The sequence below is a fragment of the Entelurus aequoreus genome, linkage group LG22 (assembly GCF_033978785.1).
Source record: "Entelurus aequoreus isolate RoL-2023_Sb linkage group LG22, RoL_Eaeq_v1.1, whole genome shotgun sequence".
Lineage (NCBI taxonomy): Eukaryota > Metazoa > Chordata > Actinopteri > Syngnathiformes > Syngnathidae > Entelurus > Entelurus aequoreus.
Window position 1 is genome coordinate 696,353 of NC_084752.1, and position 23,275 is coordinate 719,627.

A 23,275-nucleotide genomic window follows, 5' to 3' on the forward strand; every position below is an offset into this window, starting at 1 on the left:
GAAAAATATGTTTAAAAAAATCTGTTAATATTTATAATTTCTGGCGGGTGTTGTGTCCTATTCTGTTCAGCAATCCTTGAACGCACCATAAAAACATCTTCTTCTCATACTCCTCTGAGTACAAAAAAATCACTCTGTTCTAAGAGAGCGCATCTTGTCGGTTAAATGCGCACAATCAAATATATCTTAATGCTTAGAGATTAATGTGTCTACATAAGATAAGATTGAGGTATGTCCTTTCCTTTCTAACAAACTGGTGCTAAATCACGTTTTTCCGATCATTTTAATTTGAAATATTAACACTCACTGTGGGGAGTTTTACTGCGGTTATAATTATTACCGTTTATCGTTACATCCCTACACTGCAAAAAGTCAGTGTTCAAAAACAAGAAAAAAAACCTAAAATTAGGGGTATTTTATTTGAACTAAGCAAAATTATCTGCTCATGGAACAAGAAAATTTGGCTTGTCAAGACTTTCCAAAACAAGTAAAATTAGCTAACTTCAATGAAGCCAAAAATACCTTAAAATAAGTATATTCTCACTAATAACAAGTGCACTTTTCTTGCTAGGAAAAAAGAGACCTTTTTGCTCAATATGTTGAAAAATATTCTTAAATGAAGTAAATGCTAGTGCCATTATCTTGACATAATGATATGCGCTCGGCATCATGATTTGTTATTTCACGCTTGAAGTAAGAAATTATTACTTTAAAAAAGCAGTTTTCTACTTGTGAGTGTTGATGACACAACAGTTGATATTCTAGTTTCAAGCATGTTTTACTCAATATAGCTCATCAAATCTCAGCAACAAGCTGTAATATCTTACTGACATCATTTAGGAGCAAAACACTTCAAACAAGTAAAACTCTAACATAAAATCTGCTTAGTGAGAAGAATGATCTTATCAGACAGAAAATAAGCAAATATCACCCTTATTTGAGATATTTCATCTGACTTAGATTTGACTTTTTGCAGTGTACACTGTACTATACTATCTCCTAAATATGCCTGAAATGTGTATGCTTTATGCACGGAGAAAAATTCAGGAAAATGTTCCTAATCTTCAGAAATAGGTTGGATAGTGTTTGCACAATCCTGCCAGCTAACCAACAGTAACAACCTCTTTGGAGAGGTCTAAAACAAGTGTCTCGCAATACGATTAAATACATTTGATGTTAAATGGGAGGCTTTTTGGTCCAACTTGTCACGACAATAGCATTTTGTACAGAGAAATATACTCACGCAATTAGCTTTCACTCTCCAAGACGCATGAAAATGTTTGTTTTTATTCTTTGCTTCAATATTATAAGATGGGTATATTGATAAGGAGGGTGAACTATGACACCAATAGTGCCACAGGGAGCTGCAGTCTCTGCATGGAAGTCAGTTGAGTGAACCACTACACTATCAGTGACTACAATTTGACCCCTTTGATGCGCTTAAACCGTGGCAAAAAAAAACCAACACTGGAATCTGGACTTGTGTTTCTCATATTAAAGAACAGCTCGCAGTGTGCTCAGTGCTGAGCTCCATTTCACCGCATGGAACGAACAGATAAGGTGATTGCAACCACATGCCGTCATTACGGCCGTACATATGGAGCGAGTGTGTCGACCGGCATCGGCGCGCTGCGGGCGTTAATGGCGCCGTTTATAAAAACAGCCGAGCTCCAGCGGCACTACAAAAGGTTTTCAGAAGGGCCAAGTGTTTCTTGTGTGTGAGGTCCCTGGCACTGTCCTTTATGTGCAACACACATCTTACGCTGCCTGATAAAAGCTGCACAGCAGATGACATCAGTGTCATTGCGACTGCCTCCATAAGTAGGTTGTTTGCTTTATTGACGTCATCCAGCTGTAGACTAATTAATCTTCCAGAACATGCAATGAGGCTGCCACCACATGTGATCCAGCTGCTTCCGGGGACCAAACGTCCCACTGCGCCCAAGGAAACTGCCCTCTAAAGTACATTTAGCGTGGATGGTTGCTGGTACACAAAGCACTCTCAATTACAAGGATCTTCCACGGTAGCACTGAGGGCATGAGTGCTGGGCACACACGGCACTGAGGGGGACATCAGAGCAGTCCTACCAAATCCCGTTAGGTAAGCCCGGGTTAGTGATTCCACGCTGTGGCCGACTAGATCCGTCACATTCCAACTATATCAAAAGGGGGGAAAAGCACTGCAAACCAACGGCCACAAGGATCTGCAACTGCCTACTCTAAAGCCACAATTTCGCCAGGCGCTACAATTTAGGTCGGTAGGCCATGGTACGGTTTAGCACCACTTAGTAAAACTCTGATCTGGCTTTTCTGTGAAACCATACAAGCACGCACACTGGTTCACTGAACATTCACTGGATCCTGCCAATAAGAAGCAGAACCAGGCCCACCACAGACTAAACACTGCCAATGATTACCCAATGAAAGAGTGCTGAAAAGTGGTCAAATCAGTTTTTCTAAAAGGTACTGTTTGAATCTGTAAATTCTGATCATGGTTGTTTTTCCACCTTATGGTGTTTGCTCTGCTCCATTAATAGTGGAACATCATAGAAGCAGGGTAATGTGGAATTCAAAATGTCAGTTCTTGTTGTATTGTAAACCATTAAGTAGTACCACACAGTTATTGTTATTCACTTCAATGTATAGCCTTTTGTTTCTAGTGCCCCAACGTAGGGCTGAGAAAAATGTGGTCGGAACCATTTGGGTGGTATATTTCGGTAGCTTTTCACAATGGAAACACCCCAAAATGCACACGGTAGTGAAGTAAAACATTTGGTGGAAAGGATGGAAAGAGGAATGAGAGAGCAACTCAACCAATTTTGCTCTTGTCCATTTTGGGGAGTTTGGTGCCTTGTTTAACCACAGCTACTCAACAACCAGTCAGATTTTACATCATTTATATTCACAGCAGGACTTAAACCTGACACTCTGTGGTCCCTAAACCATGTCCGTATAGAGCAGGGGTCACCAACCTTTTTGAAAGCAAGAGATACTTCTTGGGTAGTGATTAATGCGAAGGGCTACCAGTTTGATACACACTTCAATAAATTGCCAGAAATAGCCAATTTGCTCAATTTACCTTTAACTCTATGTTATTATTAATAATTAATGATATTTACACTTAATTGAACGGTTTAAAAGAGGAGAAAACACGAAAAAAATGACCATTACATTTTGAAACATAGTTTATCTTCAATTTCGACTCGTTAAAATTCAAAATTCAACCGAAAAAAAGAGGAAAAAAACTAGCTAATTCGAATCTTTTTGAAAAAATTAAAAAAAGAATTTATGGAACATCATTAGTAATTTTTCCTGATTAAGATTAATTTTAGAATTTTGATGACACGTTTTAAATAGGTTAAAATCCAATCTACACTTTGTTAGAATATATAACAAATTGGACCAAGCTATATTTCTAACAAAGACAAATCATTATTTCTTCTAGATTTTCCAGAACAAAAATTTTAAAAGAAATTCTAATACTCTGAAATAAGATTTACATTTGATTCTACAGATTTTGTAGATTTGCCAGAATTTTTTTTAAAAATTTGAATCATAGTAAGTTTGAAGAAATATTTCACAAATATTCTTCGTCGAAAAAACAGAAGCTGAAATGAAGAATTAAATTAAAATGTATTTATTATTTTTTACAATAAAAAAATTAATTTACTTGAACATTGATTTAAATTGTCAGGAAAGAAGTGGAAGGAATTTAAAAGGTAAAAAGGTATATGTGTTTAAAAATCCTAAAATCACTTTTAGGGTTGTATTTTTTCTCTAAAATTGTCTTTCTGAAAGTTATAAGAAGCAAAGTAAATACATTAATTTATTTATTTAAACAAGTGAGGACCAAGTCTTTAAAATATTTTCTTGGATTTTCAAATTCTATTTGAGTTTTGTCTCTCTTAGAATTAAAAATGTCGGGCAAAGAGAGACCAGCTTGCTAGTAAATAAATAAAATTAAAAAAATAGAGGCAGCTCACTGGTAAGTGCTGCTATTTGAGCTATTTTTAGAACAGGCCAGCGGGCTACTCATCTGGTCCTTACGGGCTACCTATCGTTGGTGACCCCTGGTATAGACGGTGCTCCCAGTTTTCTATGACAATAGAAACAACATACTTAACCTAACTGAGCAAAAACTCTTCTCTCTTTTAGGAAAACGGGCTTAACTGCAACCCCCAAAGCTTCTGCAACGCTCCAACCCTTTTCCTCCTCCAGCTGTCCCAACACAGATGGAGATCACCTGCACACGCTCAGTCCAGCTAAGAACCATGCTTCCTCCATATTTCTTTTAACCTTGTGGTGTGGTTTAGTCTCACATGACAGCAGCAGGCTGTTCCCGGAATAGATTTTAGACTGTTTAAAAATACACGTAGTCACATTGCACGTGCAGAGATCTGTTTTTAGAATCCTGTCATCGCTAAATTTAGAGTTTTGGGCACTCAGTCAGACAACCTCAAAACGTGAAAAAAGAGATATTTAAAGCGATGACAACCTTATCATTTCTTTCTACTGAAAAAGCCTTCTGACCATCACACTGCAAATCCCCATTTAGAGATGAAGGAGATCAACCATGTAATCAACTCTCTTTGGCTTTGTTCTATGCAGACAGCTTATTGTTAAAGCCATTTGAATTAGCAACAATAGCTTTTTGTTAAAGCCATTTAAATTAGCAACAAGGCTGCACATTAAGGGGGACGGACAAACTAATACCACGCAATGATTTCCCCTTTAACTACTAAATGCCGGACTATAAGCCGCTACTTTTTCCTACGGCTTATATCGGTGTGGCTTAGTTATGGATTTTTCTTCGCTGACGGCCATAATGCAAATCGTTTCAAAGAAACCATACAAATCCCACTGAAAAGGTGTGTTATTGTTTGTGCTACGGCGCTATCTTTTTGACGATTTCGCTCACTGCAGGTGCTGCAGTGCCCTTCTTTTTAGACTGGCTTTCAACCGGAGGTAGAAGTGCCATTCTGTCTTCCATTCGTCCATAGCGTTTCTACTCGTTTGAATTTTTCATTCATCACTCCAAGCAACGTTTGTAAGTGTTACAATATAACTCAAATTGTTTATACTTACTAAACAGTCCCATGTGTGATGTCTGTAAGCGTGTTTTCATGCTTATTTGTGCATGCTATCGTAATGTAATAAAGCAAGCGTCATTTGCATTTGCTAATATACTAACACGTTTTTACAAGTGTTTTTGTAAGTATTATTAACTTACAATGGCATTATTTTTGTATTGTTTCAGTTTCACAAACTCCTCAGTAAATTCACCAAAACATCTCCATGGAGTTATTGAGTCTGCTTAGCTGATTGGAGAGTTACCTTTCGCAGCTAGTGGGTCCATGACGATGACTTTTGTTTTGTTTGATCAGCCGTTTTGCTGTCATGTTACAGGCACCGTTTGGAAAAAATTAAGGTATGTAAATAAACATTTACAAAATATTTTCATGTAAATAATTCATTTCACAAACGAATATATCTGCGGTTTATAGTCCAGTGCGACTAATACATGGGGACATTTTTTTTTCAAAAATTTACCGGTATGCTCTATAGCAGTGATAGGCAAACTACGGCCCGGGGGCCACATTCAGTCCGTTGGTCTTTTTAATCTGGCCTGCTAAATATTAGAACAAAATTAGGCAAATATCTGTTTTGAGAATTGCCACAACATAACTTCGACGCATTGGCAAAAAAGGGTGATTAACAACACTGCTCCGACTGAAAGAGAATGTAAGTGTTAACCCTGTAATACCATTTTTGTGTTTCTTTGAGGTTCTGATATGATATTGTTGAAAATAGATGTATAGCCCATGTTTGGGAAGTCTACTCGTAGTTTCTACATATATGGTATGCTTTGAAATGCATCATGTGTTCGCCCGGCCCGTTTGTCAAATGTCAAAAGCCAATGTGGCCCCTGAGCCAAAAAGTTTGCCCACCCCTGCTCTATAGTCTGGAAAATACAGTAGTTTTTGGGAGCATCTAAGTTATATAATCTTCTTACTTGGGGTAAAGGTCATGAAGATGTACTCATAGGGGTGCTATAATAATCGGTACACCTGCAACTAGGGATGTCCAATTATATCGGGCTGCCGATATTATCGGCCGATAAATGCTTTAAAATGTAATATCGGAAATTATCGATATCGGTTTCATAATTATCGGTATCGGTTTCTAAAAGTAAAATGTATGACGTTTTAAAAGGCCGCTGTGTACACGGACGTAGGGAGAAGTACAGAGTGCCAATAAACCTTGAAGGCATTTCCTTTGCGTGCGTGCCGTCCCAGTCACATAATATCTACTGGCCGTTCTCAACACAAATTAATGCAAGGCATACTTGGTCAACAGTGGCCGTATAAACAAGTTTAACACTGTTACAAATATGCGCCACACTGTGAACCCACACCAAACAAGAATGACAAACACATTTCGGGAGAACATCCGCACCGTAACACAACATAAACACAACAGAACAAATACCCAAAACCCCTTGCAGCACTAACTCTTCCGGGACGCTACAATATAAACCCCCCCGCTACCCCCTACCCCCACCCACCCCAACCCCGCCCACCTCATAGTCTCTCTCAGGGAGAGCATGTCCCAAATTCCAAGCTGCTGTTTGGATAGATAGATAGATAGATAGATAGATAGATAGATAGATAGATAGATAGATGGATAGATAGATAGATAGATAGATAGATAGATAGATAGATAGATAGATAGATAGATCGTACTTTATTGATTCCTTCAGGAGAGTTCCCTCAGGAAAATTTAAATTCCAGCAGCAGTGTACAGAATTGAGATGGAATTTAAAAAGTAAATAATGGGGGTACAAATGGAAACAGAATAGATAAACATTACAATAAGAATAAAAATAAAAAGCAACAATGAGAATAAAAATATAACAGTAAAATAAGAATATAACAAGAGAAAGTAGGCAGTAGTGACCATGTTATGAAAAAGTATTGCACTGTTATTGTTTTGAGGCATGTTAAAAAAAATAATGCACTTTGTGACTTGAATAATAAATATGGCAGTGCCATGTCGGCACTTTTTTACATAACTGGAGTTGATTTATTTTGGAAACCCTTGTTACATTGTTTAATGCATCCAGCGGGGCATCACAACTAAATTAGGCATAATAATGTGTTGATTCCACCACTGTATATATCGGTATCGGTTGATATCGGTATTGGTAATTAAGAGTTGGACAATATCGGAATATTGGATATCGGCAAAAAAGCCATTATCGGACATCTCTACCTGCAACCCAATACAAGAGCTGTAAGAATGAGCTCAGTTTTGTTTGACAGTCAAAGAGGTATTATATTTGTATTATTATGGTTGGAGCTTGCAGTGCATGTTTACAAAATTAGTGGGTCTGAAAATCCCTTCAAATGAATCGCAGATGAGCGCCCGCCAGTGTTACGCTACATCAAGCACACGTCGAACCTAAAACACATTAGCATCAGAGCGTCAATAAACTCAGCAGCCACCTCTTTGAAGCAGGCCGCATTTCCAAACCCACACCAACCAATAGCCGCCGACATACAGCTTGAAACCCGTCCAGCAGTCTCTGCATGTTGAGGGGGCGACTTAGAATGGCAAAAAAGAAATAAAAAAATACCACAAAGAAATCTGCTGACAATCAGCGGCTCCCGACAGCTCTGTCATGGCTGGACGGCATGTGCAGGAATGTCATGGTGAATGGAAATCAATCTAAACTACTGGGGATGGGGGGGGATGGGGGGGGTGGAGGGGAATGAAAGAAAGCGGGAGCCTTTGATCTGGGTGAAAACTGATCCCAGGCCTGCAGATATACTGCAGTGGCCGTGGTGGCGGCGTGCAGCAGCCAGAGGCCTTTTGGCTTGTAGTGCTTCTATCAGCTTTTTTTTTTTTTTTACTAGAGTGAGACAAAGGCATTAAAAATACTACAGTTTTTTACTAAAGAGGGTTTGAAGAGAGAAGATTTGGGCAGAAAAAAAGGCCCGTTGAAACCAAAGTGAGGCTTGAAAAGTGTTGGCCTCACACATCTGTCATTTCCTCTGGTTGCTCTCCATGCGGACCTCCTCAAGTGCTTCAATGTGACTGTGGCGATAAAGACAATTTGGCTCACATGTGGATGAAGTGATGGGGACGAGAAGGCATAATAGCGCTTTAGTCTACTGATTGTTTGGAATTAATGGCGCCTCTAAATGGGAGTGCACAACCTGACTGCAACCAGCAGAGGCGCTGTTGATTCCGTCTCAGTCCAAAGCACATGAAGTAGGGCTAGGTCAGGCCTGGGCAATTATTTTGACTCGGGGGCCACATTTAGAGAAAAAAATGTGTCTGGGGGCCGGTATATCTATTTTTAGGAACACTAATACAAAACCTCACAATAATGTCTGATTGAATGCTAAAAACGTTATGACAGACCGCCTTAAAAAACGTAATGGAAATTCACATTTTTCTATGAACGATAAAACACTGAATATTGACAAAATATGAATGTCACACCCGCTTTCGATCGACACATTTTACAATCAAGTGGAACACAACAAAAATGCAACAAACAGTGAAATATGAACGTGAAGGGTACAAAATAAAGCCACCTACAATCTGATATATCTGATACATCACTAAGCTTTGTTGTGAAAATCTCCTTCCGCGTCTGTGGAAACACTTCCCGCCTACACTGCTTGGTGCCTCGTCTGAGCTGCTGTGACGTAGATTACCATAGTAACTAATTACATGACCATAGTAACTAATTCGATTACCATAGTAACTAATTCGATTGCCATAGTAACTGGTATATCATCCATAAGCGCAGATTCCAACCATTGAAATGCTTTGTATAGTTCAAGACTTGCGGTCATTAGAAAACATGAGTGCACATCATAATGGCAGCTAGTTTCCATCTTAAAGATCTGAAAAAATGATTTGGGAATGTCCGGCGGGCCAGATTGAAAAGCTTAACGGGCCGCATGTGGCCCCCGGGCCTTAATTTGCCCAGGTCTGGGCTAGGTGATAAAACGATAACGATATCGGGAAATAACTTTTCCTTAAAAGTTCATTATTAATTATTCCACAATCTAAAAGACGTAAGACTGGCCTGATCAACGCTATGCAGTACAAACATTATTTGTGGCCAAGGTGAAATTGAGGTCTCGCTCTGTCATGAGACTTGGCCGAGTGAAGTGTGTGATGCTAACGGCTTTAAGTAGTGGGGGTAGGACCGATTATATCCAACAAAAAGTGTAAAATATTCATAATAAACTTGAAAACATGTCAGAAGTGAGTTTATGATTTGTATAAGTTTGAATATTGTCTTGTTTTTAGCATAAAATAGATCAGACCTGGGCAATTATTGACTCGGGTGCCACATTGAGAGAAAAAAATGTGTCTTGGGGCCGGTGTGTGTGCGTGTATAATATATATATCTGCTGTACAATATGTATGCTTGGCTCCCTTTTTTCAGAAACAATAATACAAAAACCCACAATAATGTCTGATAGAACGCTAAAAGCGTTATGACAGACCATCTCAAAAAACGGAAAGGAATTTTAAATTTTTTTCACTGAATGAGACACGCAGAATGTACATGAAAATAAAGAATGTGGGATTTACAGTATAAACTATGAACGATAAAACACTGAATATTAACAACATAAGAACGTTGCTCCTCAATCAAGCAAAACGCTACAAAAATGCAACAAACACGACGAAATATGAACGCAAACGGGAAAAAAATCTACCATCTTTAAAGCACTTTTCTGCAAAATTTTGTTGTAAAAAATCTGCTTCAGCGTCTGTCCTCAACACACGCGTTTCAGGCTGGCTGCTCTGGAAACAAACCCCGCCCACACTGCTTGGTGCCTCGTCAGAGATGCAGTGACATAGAGAACCATAATAACCCGTATATCACTCAAAAGCACCGATTCCAACTACTGAAATAAATACTTTCTATAGTTCAAGACCCACTGTAATTTGAAAACAGCACTGCACTTCATAATGACGGCTTCAGTTTCGATGTTAAAATGTCTTTAAAAAATTATCTGGAAACATTCGGCGAGCCGGATTTAACGTCTTAACGGGATGTAGTGAAATAGATTAAGTTTTTTGGGTTTTTTTGCGTAACGTGCATCTATCTATTACACAATCTATGGAGAAATGGTGTCACTTTTGGATGGGTTTCGCCAAACATTTATCATCTGTGCATGCATAAAGTGACATATTACATGTACAAGGATGTGTGTATAATATTTAAAATCAGACCACATTGAAATGAAAAATTATTTTGTTTTAATAACCGGTTTGCATCAAAAGGTGACCGCCGCATGTGTACCGCTGGACCAAATGAAACAAATGCTCATACGTAGATAACTTCCTGTTTAGTTGTTAAATAAGGTTTAAAACATGACACAATGTTGCACATTACACAATGCAAATTGTTGCCCTCATCTCTGGAATTGTGCTTGTGTATGTGCGCAGCCGTAATCTTTCACCCATGCGCACGTAAATTACACAGTAAAAATAGTTTTAATATTAATAACATACATGTTATATGTGAGCAAAATGACATTTGCAAAAAAATATTAGCGGTGTGTGTAAAACTATACAGTAAGATAATGTATATTATATCTGAAACAGTTGCATTATGTTCTTGAGTCCACCTTCATATTCAACCCCTGACCATAAATACAAATTTCAATCAAGAATAATCTTCAGATGTCTTCACATCTGACTTATTTGCAATGTAACATTTAAACACGACAAAATAGTGATTTAATTAATATCGAGATACATATCGATATTGACTGATTTTTTTCCCCATATCGCCCAACTCTAACATGACGTCAACTATGCACTGCAAAAAGTGAAATCTAAGTAAGATGAAATATCTCAAATAAGGGAGATATTTGCTTATTTTCTGTCTGATAAGATAATTCATCTCACTAAGCAGATTTGATGTTAGAGTGTTTTACTTGTTTTAAGGGTTTTGCTCCTAAATGATGTCAGTAAGATATTACAGCTTGTTGCTGAGATTTGATGACCTATAGTAGAGTATAACATGCTTGAAACTAGAATATCAACTGTTGTGTCATCAACACTCACAAGTAGAAAACTACTTTTTTAAAGTCATCATTTCTTATTTCAAGCATGAAAAAAAAAAATCATGACTTTGACACAATTTTGTCAAATTAAATCGGAAGACAGCCAAATGGACTTTGCTGTTTTATTTTCAATGAAACAATAGAACATACGTACTCATAAAGTAGTACAGTTGGTACAGTACAGTAAACTGACAGTTAATATTTAAACATTTAACATGTGACATTTCAAACAATTTTGAACAGAAATAGTTCATGCACATTCAGATAAATTCTTCAAAACTACAAGAAAACATTTTTTGGCCGGGGGCCGGGCTGTATATATGCGCACTAATTGACTGAAAAAGCACGCACTTGGTGCGATGATGTCATGTTATCCATGGAAAAAGGCATTTTTAGACAATATGATTTGCCTGAGCGGCTAGGAGACCCTGAGAGTAACAAGCGCTTGCCTTGTTGCCTTTCCATTAAGAACAATAAATTCGTTTTTAGTATAAGTTTGCTGCTTTCAAGAAATGTAATGCCGAGCACATATCATTATGTCAAGATAATGGCACTAGCATTTACTTCATTTAAGAATATTTTTCAACATATTGAGCAAAAAGGTCTCTTTTTTTTCTACCAAGAAAAGTACACTTGTTATTAGTGAGAATATACTTATTTTAAGCTATTTTTGGCTTCATTGAAGTTAGCTAATTTAAATTGTTTTGGAAAGTCTTGACAAGCCAAATTTTCTTGTTCTATTGGCAGATAATTTTGCTTAGTTTAAATAAAATACCCCTCATTTTTGTATATTTTTTTCTTGTTATTGAACACTGACTTTTGTAGTGTGGCCTACATCAGTTTACTCAATATCACATTGGCATGGAAACTCCAGTTTAGAACATTCCCAATATTGAATGAGCAAAAAAACTGAGCCCAAAAAAATTAAAATTATATTGTCTTATTGCCTTCATAGTCTAAACAATTTGGTGAAAAATGGAACAGGGTTTAATGGAAAGTAGGTATATAAAAACCCTTATCTGTATTAGATCCTGACTGGGATGCATAAACGCATGTGTGGACATAACGGCATTAGCGTGGACAGCTGCAAGGAGACGCAGGAAGCCTCCAGCTCGGGGACCTGCAGCTGGCCTGATATTTAGGCCATTACAAATACTGACTGACTCCACAGCAGGGGAGCCTGAGGGCCTGTTAGGCCTTCTCGAGCAAAACTGTAAGTCATACTCTAAGCCATACTGAGGCCATGAAAAGGTGGACTTGACTCATGAACAGGCTTAAGATGCTGACACAATGAGAAAACACACTTTGTCCCCACAGCATCACAAACAGCACAAGAGTAGAATATACTGTATGAGTGGTTGTTACTGTATAGGACGCAGAATTTGGGTTTTTAAAGAGCAACGTATGTGTGGGGGTGTCTGCAGGGATGAAGGAGGTGCTGGTCACACGGGCATTCAAGTGGCTGTATGATGACGTAATCACTAGGTATTAGGCAATGTGTATTCATTCACCTATTCAGTTAAGGATATAGGAAACGTGAAAGAGGAAGTATGGTAAAGGCCATACCATTTGACCGCTATGCTGTAAGCTACAATATTCCTTTTTAGATGCAAAATTATTCATTTTAGGTACCAAATGCTGCATGATGGCTGTGACCAAATCCCGAATGAATCTACTATAAAACCAGGCCGATCTCAGAGTCTAAATCAGGGGTGGGCAATTAATTTTTACCGGGGGCCGCATGAGCAACCCGAGCACTGCTGGAGGGCCACATCGACAATATTTCAATTACATTTTGCTCAATATTATTTTTGATATACCATAAGGTAAAAATAAATAAATAAATAAATTTAAAAAAATAATGATTTCATTTAACCTAACTTAACTTTATACAAAAGCAGATTGCTTTTGATGGTTTTATTTAAACTCTTAATCCTTAAATATTTATATTAGTCTATGTGAAATGGTCTGAGATGGTCTCAACCCGCCTCGCTACAGTGCGTCGGGAGAGTGACACGTTTTCAAATGCGCCCCTCTTCTCCAGGCATATCAGCGCAACAGAGTCCAACTCTCCGTCAGAAAACGCCTTACTTTTTCTGGCGATTTTGTGAGAAATGACGAAACTTGTCCTGACGGCTGCATCTCTGGGGTGTGAAATTTGGCAAAAGTCCTTGTTGGGTTTGCAGTTTTACCATCAACGCATCAGCCTCCCTTGCGCGCGCTTCATCATACAGATACCGGTATTTTTCCTCGTGCTTCGTCGTGTAGTGGCGATTCAAATGATATTCTTTAAACACAGCAACCTTTGTACCACAAATTAAGCACACGGCTTTACCTTTAATTTCTGTAAAGAAATACTTGGCAGTCCATGTCTTGTTGAAAACACGCCATTAGTCATCAACTTTTCTTTTTTTTAGCGTGAGCTGACATCTCGGGGGCATCATGTGTCGCTGTGCACCTTCACTCACAGGTTACACACGGACATACGCCCATAACACTTTTCAAAATAAAAGCAGCACAGTTGTATTGCACGCACGACATATATGTTTTTTAAAATGTATTTTGTAATTTGTGATTGCCGCTGATCACATTCACTCAAAATCACGCACGCGCATACGTCCACACGGAAGTAATACAAATAACGCTTTTCAAAACAAAAGCAGCACCGTTGTATTGCACACTCGACATTGATACTTTTTAAAATTTATTTTGTAATTTATGATTGGCCTCACGCACAAAGGGCCGGATGTGGCCTGCGGGCCGCAAAATGCCCAGGTCTGGTCTAAATCATCAAAGCCCGCCAAAAATGGTGGAACCCATTAACACCCTCAGTTACTAAATATTGCAATAATGATCTTAGCACCTAGCAAGAGCCTGATCGCATCAGAATTTTGAACATAAAAGTACTGTAATTAGTAGAAAACACACATTTAAGAGCTGCTTGTACAGAATATATTGTGTTTACAAAATTATATGCTAAATAAAAGCAACATATAGGTTCTATTATTCATACAAAATAGTGTTTTGAAAGGGAAACAAGTGTGTGTTTACTTCAGCACATGAAGGAATGTGTTTAAAAAAAATTGCATCTAAAATTGGACAAACCTTCCAAATGCAACATCACCTAATTTGAAATTGTAGGCTTTATATTGGTTAACCTGTTTTTACTATTAGGGCAGTTGATGATATCAAATGTTATTTAAAACATTGCCTGTACAGTTAATAAACAGATGTGCTCTATTTCTATGATTTACTATGAGGGAAATTCGATTACTATGAGCAAAAATTGCAAACAAATCCCCCGAAGCGTCATAACTTATTCTATTTAGCCCAGAGTTATTTAACTAGCGGCCTGTTGAAACCTTGGGAGAGACTTACATTTTTACATCAAATTCCTAAAAACACTGGAATGCTCCTGTTGGATAGAGGAACTCGGAGCAGTGTTAACACATTGGCAGATCCTTGCATTGACATGTTAAACTCCTAAATGCCAGCGTCCACTGCAGTGGACATTTGTACTTTGCACAACGCGACTATTTTTTCCACAAAGGAAATAAACCATTACAGAGAATGGTGGATTTCAAAATAATAAATAATACCAAAGGGAAAAGTCCGCCCCCTGGTCTTTAGGGTTCTGGAAATGTGGCCCCTAGAGCAATTTAGTGGTCCTTAATAACCCTGATAAAGGGTATTCATTAGGGGTGTAACGGTACGTGTATTTGTTTTGAACCGTTTCAAGACGGGGGTTCCGGTTCGGTTCGGAGGTGTACCGAACGAGTTTCCACACGAACATATTAAGTAGCCGCCTCCGCTTCCTTCTGCCTCTGTTTCTGTCAGTCCTCTACACAGCACCCAGCATTGTCCCGCCCACACAACCATCTGATTGGTTACCAATCAGCAGTGCATATTCAGAGCGGTAACAGCCCATCAGCAGTGCGTATTGAGAGCGCATGTAGTCCGTGCTTAGCGTTTAGCAGGTAAGCATCAGGCAGCGGACTCTTCCCAAATGATAATAAACACCTCCCAGTCAACTACTAGTAACATCACTATGAGCCCGTTGACCTTCTAGAAATATAAAAGGCAGCTCAGCTCGCTCGCAGTCCTGGCTTGAGGTGAAGGCTAATTCGCTTTTAGCGTAACGTTAGCTCATTTTGCGGTGTGTGTGTGTTACGGACAGCAAAGCCCTGTCTGTTATTTCACTTGACCTTTTCTGTGTTGATTGAGCTGTGTTGAAGCAGCAAAAAAGGACATTATGTTAAATGAAGAGTTTCTGTCTCTGATAGTTGATATAATAATGTAAGTGCATCATTAAGCCTACATGAACTCCATGGTGTTCAGGGATGAATAGTCTCTCCTATTGCTATTGTACTATTTTCTCAGCTATAGTTCCATGAATCATTAGTAATGCAGCAGGCTAGTTTTGAATGGCAGGGTCCCTGCTATCACATGTTGATACAAATATAACATTTACATAATAAATCAACTACAGGCTTCCCAAACGAAGGGAATAAGCGGTAGAAAATGGATGGATGGATGGAGTTGACTTGAAACTGTTTAATGTTGCACTTTTTATATGTAGAAGAAAAGTTTTGTCATTTTATTTAATCTGAGCAACAACTTGAGGCAGTTTAATGTTGATTAACGTGGGCAGAATTATTATAGTGTTCCCAATGTTAAAAGTATAAAGCCATTGTTTACAAATTTGGTAAATAAATAACCAAAAAATGTATATTTTGTTGTTTTTTTACTGTACCGAAAATGAACCGAACCGTGACCTCTAAACCGAGGTACGTACCGAACCAAAATTTTTGTGTACCGTTACACCCCTAGTATTCATACATCAAAAATGTTTGGAAAAAATGCAAAAATTGTGGGGCACGCTTCAGCAGACAAATGCACCTCAAGTCGCACATTAAAGAAGTTGTCCAAATCTAAAGAATATTGGTACTGACCGTTCTGGGCATGGGCGGCGAGAGGGAGCCATTGGTCATGTAGGAATCGTTCATATTGCTCATCATGATGTAGCTCGAGTAGCTGGGATACGGATGGCCTTTGTTGTACATGTCCTGATGCTTCCCTGATTCAAAACAAACAAACACAAAAAGTTCAAAGACGCACAACATCATTAAAAACGCTTTAAGTCAATAAAAGAGCGTCTGCCCCGCTGGTCCAATGAGATCATATTAACCCGCAGCATGTTTCCCTCCTCGCCTTTTGTTGCAGAGGACAGTTGTATTATACGCAGGAACAATGGAGCCCCTCTGTGCCAATTAGCACTAATTAGAAGAACATACAGACAGTGTCAAAACAGGAGACGCCCCAACTGTTCTTCGATGCCTTTTAGAAGAAGAAGAGAAGGAGGAGGAGGTGGCGCTTTATACAATTCAGCGCCACTCGCCCGTCAACTGCACGCTGTGTAATAAAGTGTTTGTGGTATTTAGCCCCACAGCAACAACATGGATCTTGTTGTGAGGAAAGCCAGTGTTTGCTTTGAGAGAAGGGGTGAGGGTGAGGGGTGGGGTCATGTTCTGGAGTGAAAGGGGAAGGAACAAAGGAGAGGCACACTCCTTCTCAAAGTCCCACAGATGACCTGCAAAGTGGAGGTCGCACCACAATAGAACGCGGAGGCCCCGAGTGACGGCCGCATGTGATCTCACAGCAGCGTTTATTGGAGGAAATGTTGGATGAATTCCATTTGGAAAGTGTATGTATATAAATAGTATATAAATATGGTGCCATCTCGACCAACAGATACAGGAGGAAGCAGATTCAAACAATATAAGTCGTACAAAAATTCTGAATGCATCTCAAAAATTGTGTGAAAACTTGTCAGCACGTTCTTTTTCTGTGACCGTTTTAGTCCTGCAAGAGGCCAAACTAAATGTATTTTTCCCAACTATTTTGTATTATTAATATTAACAAAAATAACTCATGTGATTAATCACCAGAATGTTGCATTAATCATGCAATTTATTTGGACACTAGAAAGCTTTTTTACCTTAACCGCTACACGGTCATCGATCAGATCAATGCGTCCGTCAGTACAAAAATGAGTAAGGAGACTCCGACCGCTCTGCTCGCTGGCAAATTTCACTAGGAAATACAGCCCGGAAGAACTTTAAATAAAACTGTTATCAAGTTTTGTGCAAATAAATGACATGCATTCAAGTACAATGTTTAAAAATGTGGCTGGATGACATTTTGACAATAAAATTGCATTTGTGTACAAATATTGGGGTCTTTTCTAAAGTCAATTTGAATCATGCAAGCAAGTGCACTGCAAAAAGTGAAATCTAAGTAAGATGAAATATGTCAAATAAGGGTGATATTTGCTTATTTTCTGTCTGATAAGATCATTCTTCTCACTAAGCAGATTTGATGTTAGAGTGTTTTACTTGTTTAAAGGGTTTTGCTCCTAAATGATGTCAGTAAGATATTACAGCTTGTTGCTGAGATTTGATGAGCTATATTGAATAAAACATGCTTGAAACTAGAATATCAACTGTTGTGTCATCAACACTCACAAGTAGAAAACTACTTTTTTAAAGTAATAATTAAAAATCATGATGCAGAGCGCATATCATTATGTCAAGATAATGGCACTAGCATTTACTTCATTTAAGAATATTTATCAACATATTGAGCAAAAATGTCTCTTTTTTTTTTCTACCAAGAAAAGTGCACTTGTTATTAGTGAGAATATACTTATTTTAAGCTATTTTTGGGTACATTGAGGTTAGCTAATTTTACTTGTTTTGGAAAGTCTTGACAAGCAACATTTTCTTGTTCTATTGGCAGATAATTTTGCTTAGTTCAAATAAAATAGCCCTCATTTTTGTATTTTTTTTCTTGTTTTTGAACACTGAATTTTTGCAGCGTAATCACCTTTGATTAATCATGATTAATCCAAATTCCAAAATGTGATTAATCTGATTTAAAAACATTAATCATTTGACAGCCCTAATTATTAAATATTATGACCATCTGTGTCATAAATGTGTGTTTTTTTTTTTACAACGGTTCCCTTGAAGTTTGATTTAAATTTAGAATCCCTAAATGCCTTATGATTTTATTTTCTTTGCTTGCCTTCAATCTACAGGATTCTCTCAACAACCGTTTGCTTTTTCTTTGGCTTTCCACTCTAGCGAAAGCACAGAGAAAAATTGCGATAACCGTCATCAGATTTGAAATAGAAACTTAGCAATGGACAAATACATCAAAGTCAGCTGCGCTTTATGTTGATGTGAAGAGACTGGCCTCCTTGGCACACCTCTCTGAATGTTTGTCATGTAGGGAATTTGAATAAATAGTGTTTAACTTTTTCTTACACTTGTTTATTGGTTAGGAGTGTTTAAAAATGGCCTCTCTGCTCCCCACCTTCATCATAAAAATCGGGGTCTGTGTTTTATGATATAGCACCCGGATGTCAAACTCAAGTCCCGGGGGCCAAATTTGGCCCGCCACATTATTTTATGTGGCCCGCAAAAGCCTGGAAATAATATGCGTTAATAAAATGCTTAATCTTTTCTTACTAAATATATTGATTATTTCCCTTTTGACATTAAAAATCATGTACTGCATGCAATTGCATATCTTTTAAAATTCAATATTAGCTAAATCTAAATATTATATTGTCATGTATTAAAAAAGTATTTTTTGTTAAAATAAAGATAAATAGTGTACTTAAATATCTGCTAGACTTATGATTTCAAAACAAATTATCAATCAAATTGTAGACTGTACATTGACAATAGATTTTACGGTTAAATTCCGTCGACTGAGTTTTTTACCATATAATCAACTTTGTTACTGTTTTTTTCCATATACAGTAAGACACTAGAACATTAAAAAGCAAAACATTACAACAAGGTTTTACGGTTAAAAAAAAAACAAAAAACGGGAAGCTCTTAATTTTACCGCTAAAAACAGTGGTATTGTTTTTCCATTCCATTTATTCCATTTTTTTATATGCTGTAAAAAACCCACTGCTTTTACTGTAAAATTCTGGTGACTGAGCTGCCAGTTTTTAAAGTAAAATTTTAATATTTTTTTTGCAGCTTATGTAAGAAAAAATATATTGGTAATGTATTATATATACACATGTATATTCATATATTACTCATTGTTAAAAGCGTCCCTCTGAGGGCAACCATAACTGCGATGTGGCCCTCAATGAAAATGAGTTTGACACCCCTGATATAGCTTCTTTTTGCACTTGTATGACAGGACTGCTTGTGAGCACTGCACATAACTCACAATTATCTTTAAATGCTATCAAAAGGTTTGTTTGGTTTTATAATAAGGCACTTAGCTTTTTTTTTTTTTTACACTTGTATGACAGTCACAAACAATGAAAAGAATAACAAGGTTCTATGATGCAACAGTTTGACCCTGGAACTGATCATTGCCCTGTTTTCCAATAGTGAAGAAATTGGAGGTTGGCCATTGTGTTTGATTTTCAAGGTAATACTGTATTCTGTAGTTGGGCTGATAATTACCAGTAGCTCTGGCATGTTCGGACAGGTCTTTAATGAAACTACAGCAGCCTCCGACGCTCAGGTCCTATCAAATCTCAACCTTTTGTTTGTCTTTTTCTGCAAAATTACAAAGGAGTGTGTGACATCACCCACCGTCATCGGGATGGTCTCTGTGTTTTTCATGGTAGGAGTCTTGGGACTGTCTCACCGCCTGTGAGAAAAAGAGAAAAGAAAAAAGGAGAAATCGAATGATGGCGAATGGATTGAGAAGGCCTTTCAGATGCTGTTAGACACAGCATTATGTGGTCAGACGGCCACATAACAACACTGCTGGGACCAATGTGGTTCCTTCTCGCTTGTCAACGCTCACACACACACATTTTCAGACAACCGTCTATGCAGCGGAGCCACTTAATTAAGCGCCACGGCCTTGAGGGGGCTTACAAATTAACTTGTTTTCATACCACTTCACTCCTGACTCCATCCTAATCCTAATAAATGCCTGTCATGAATTTCAAAAATGCACTCTTTAAAAAAAATTCTTATTTCAGTGCTTTTCCTACATCCAATTCCTCTCACACAATGGATGGAAGACCTAATATTTTGGAGAGGACATGCAACCCCCCTCCTCCGCCACAACCACCCTCAGGATGGCTTCCAGCTGAGCGAGGTGGAACTTCTCTTGGATCCTAATTAACATTCAGTTAACGTCTAGTGTGTGTGTGTGTCTCCGGGACATTTCACATCGCCCATCCAGGATAGGGGTCCCGAAATTCAATTAACACCGCAGTTAATGACAGAATATGAAACTTACTTTTGTGACAACTGAATTGATGCAAATGAAAAACTATTAGCGAAGAAGTTTGTGATATTTGTGTGTGGGGATTTTTTTATTTTTTTAAAAAAATAAAATATTTTAGGTGCCTCGCTATATATAATGTAATTTTAAATGCAGTCTGCATAAATCCATGCATGCAGTTTCGCATCTTTCCATGCACTCCAGCTGCAAAAGATGCAGTGCAGAGGTGTTCTTACAAAACAACATAATCCGGGCGCTGCACACTACCTATTTTGCGTAACAAAAAGATTTGATTGCATTATAACCTCATTTTAAGGCATCCATCTCCAATTTGTATTGGTCTTATGACAAACATACGCACTTGAACTCTTACATTAGACGGCTTTCTTCATGAAATCAGGATGATGGTGAAGCAAACATGAGGCCTTTGCAGTGTGTCTAATAAAAAACAAGTGACATCTGCTGAATACTATTTTTTTTTTTCATTAAAAGGTCAATTAAATGGTCTAACATGCTTTTGGGAGGATGGATGGACTCACATCATGACTGTTGCTGTTTGGGCTGCCCTCTGACTCATTGACCAGCGAGGACTTGATGTCTGCCAGGTCTCCCTCCTCCTCGGAGTGGCTGAGCTCGGCAAAGATTTGCTCCTTGTGCGGGTCTCCTTCGTCTTTGAAGGGGATCATTTCATCCGTGGCGCACAGCTCCGGGTCTCCTGCACCTCCACCGCCGCCACCGCCTCCTGACAACTGGGGCATGCTGCCTCTCTTTTGCACCCACGATCAAAAATAAAAAGGGAAAACAATCAAAACAGTAACTAAATGTTGGAGAGTGGGAACTCCCACTTTAAGGATTCCGTGTGGCGTGCCCCTCCACCTTTCCAAATAAAATAACAGGACTAATTCAGGACGACTTCATGTTTTTTTTGTCTTTTTCAATGACACACCACTTTTAAATGTGTAGTCCTGTGGAAACCAAAACAAAAGTAATAGTCCCAGTGGAAAAGTTAAAAAAAGAGAGAAAAAACAAAAGAAAAAAAGTGCACCAGTGAGTGGATGTGCACACACGTAGGACCAATCCACTCGTCAGCAAACATCCACAGTGAGAAAAAACATGACATCAAATCACAAGTAGGTAAAGAGAAATGTGATGTTTTGTTTAAAAATAAAGCAGCGTGGAGGAGCGACTTCCACAACGCTCACGCAGCGTTTCCACGGTGTAATGTAACCGGTGTGTGTGAGAGAGAGAGTGTGTGTGTGTGAGAGTAATGTGGCTGCTCCCTCCTCCTGCACTGATTGACACTCCCACTTCACTAACCCTAGCCCACTTCACTGCTTCCCCAAACAAATGGCCAGCAGTCAACACCAGCACTCATAACAAACATAGCGTGGAAAGAAAAGTGTGTTGTTATAGATTTTTGGACGCAGATATGGTGTGCAAAAAATACTTTTTATGAGTCATCCTACTTTAAATGTATTTTGTCAGGGAACTCTTTGATATTTTTCTGAATGGGTTACAAATATTTCAGCTACCATACACCGCATGTGTCAAACTCCAGGCCCACCATACGATGTGGCCCACAAAGGACTGAAAATATTATGACAATAAAGCACTTGTTCTTCCATTTCATTCATACATTTGGCACAAAAAATACAAACATGTAATTGCATATCTTCTAACAAGGGGTTCTTAACCTTTTTGACCTTGGGACCCTAGTTTTTCAGTACAACTATTAACACTAAATTGGTAATATTACGCTTGATTTTAATTGTATTCAATAATTATATCTAACCTATTTACAGTTTAACAGGATAAACCTTGTCAAATGACATGAAACCATGTTTAAATCCCACAGATTATTATCAAGATGTAGGTCAGGCTAATAACAAAAATAAATACCGTATTTTTCGGAGTATAAATCGCTCCGGAGTATAAGTCGCACCGGCCGAAAATGCATAATAAAGAAGGGAAAAGACATATATAAGTCGTACTGGAGTATAAGTCGCATTTTTTGGGGAAATGTATTTGATAAAAGCCAACAGCCAGAATAGACATTTGAAAGGCAATTTAAAATGTGTAAAGAATAGTGAACAACAGGCTGAATAAGTGTACGTTATATGAGGCATAAATAACCAACTGCTATGTTAACGTAACATATTATGGTAAGAGTCATTCAAATAACTATAACATATAGAACATGCTATACGTTTACCAAACAATCTGTCACTCCTAATCGCTAAATCCCATGAAATCTTATACGTCTAGTCTCTTACGGGAATGACATCAATAATATTATTTCATATTTTACGCTAATGTGTTAATCATTTCACACACAAGTATAAGTATAAGTCGCACCCCCGGCCAAACTATGAAAAAAACTGCGACTTATAGTCCGAAAAATACGGTACTCATCAATATAATGCAAAAGAAGGGACTCATAAACTGATGAAAAATGAGTTTACATACTGTAGAATTACGTAGGGCTAAAATAAATACATTTGAACCAAATTAATAAATAATAGCAATATATTTATCTTTAAATACATTTTCAATAAAATGTAAGGGCAAATTAAAATACAGCTTCACCACTTTAGTCATTATTTTTGCACTTAAGAAACTTCTCCATGATTTTGGCTCCAGACGTATCCTGTTTGTTTGAGATTGTCATTACTGCCCCAAGTGGTGGAAAAGTGCAACCGAGTACCGCTGCGGTCAATACCGACCCCAGCTAAAAAAGAGACATTTTCTGGCAGCCTTATAGGGGGCGCTCGCAGCCCAACAATGGTTAAGAAACTCTGGCCTAAACTTGAATATAACCGGATCATGCAGCAAGCATTGTTTTGGTTATCAACAAGTATGACTTAAATGTCTGCTTGTCACTTTGACTCACAATT

At 38.1% G+C, this 23,275-nt stretch overlaps 1 protein-coding gene and 1 long non-coding RNA gene across 10 annotated transcripts in view; one reads left to right on the forward strand and one right to left on the reverse strand.

Moving 5' to 3' along the window:
• The window catches only part of LOC133639587 (uncharacterized), a 57,370-nt gene extending 53,033 nt beyond the window's left edge, over window positions 1-4,337 (forward strand). Inside the window, exon 3 of the long non-coding RNA XR_009823821.1 lies at window positions 4,156-4,337. This is a non-coding gene — a long non-coding RNA (uncharacterized LOC133639587). The remainder of the gene's footprint in view (window positions 1-4,155) is intronic.
• LOC133639584 (lymphoid enhancer-binding factor 1-like) overlaps window positions 1-23,275 on the reverse strand; it is a 222,460-nt gene that overhangs the window by 70,735 nt on the left and 128,450 nt on the right. For all 9 annotated transcript variants that reach the window (XM_062033020.1, XM_062033017.1, XM_062033018.1 and 6 more), the window contains 3 exons: window positions 20,921-21,148; window positions 19,736-19,793; window positions 16,058-16,182 (listed from right to left, as the gene is read on the reverse strand). In XM_062033020.1, coding sequence (XP_061889004.1) covers window positions 16,058-16,182; window positions 19,736-19,793; window positions 20,921-21,139 — 402 coding nt within the window. In that variant the 5' untranslated portion in view covers window positions 21,140-21,148. The remainder of the gene's footprint in view (window positions 1-16,057; window positions 16,183-19,735; window positions 19,794-20,920; window positions 21,149-23,275) is intronic.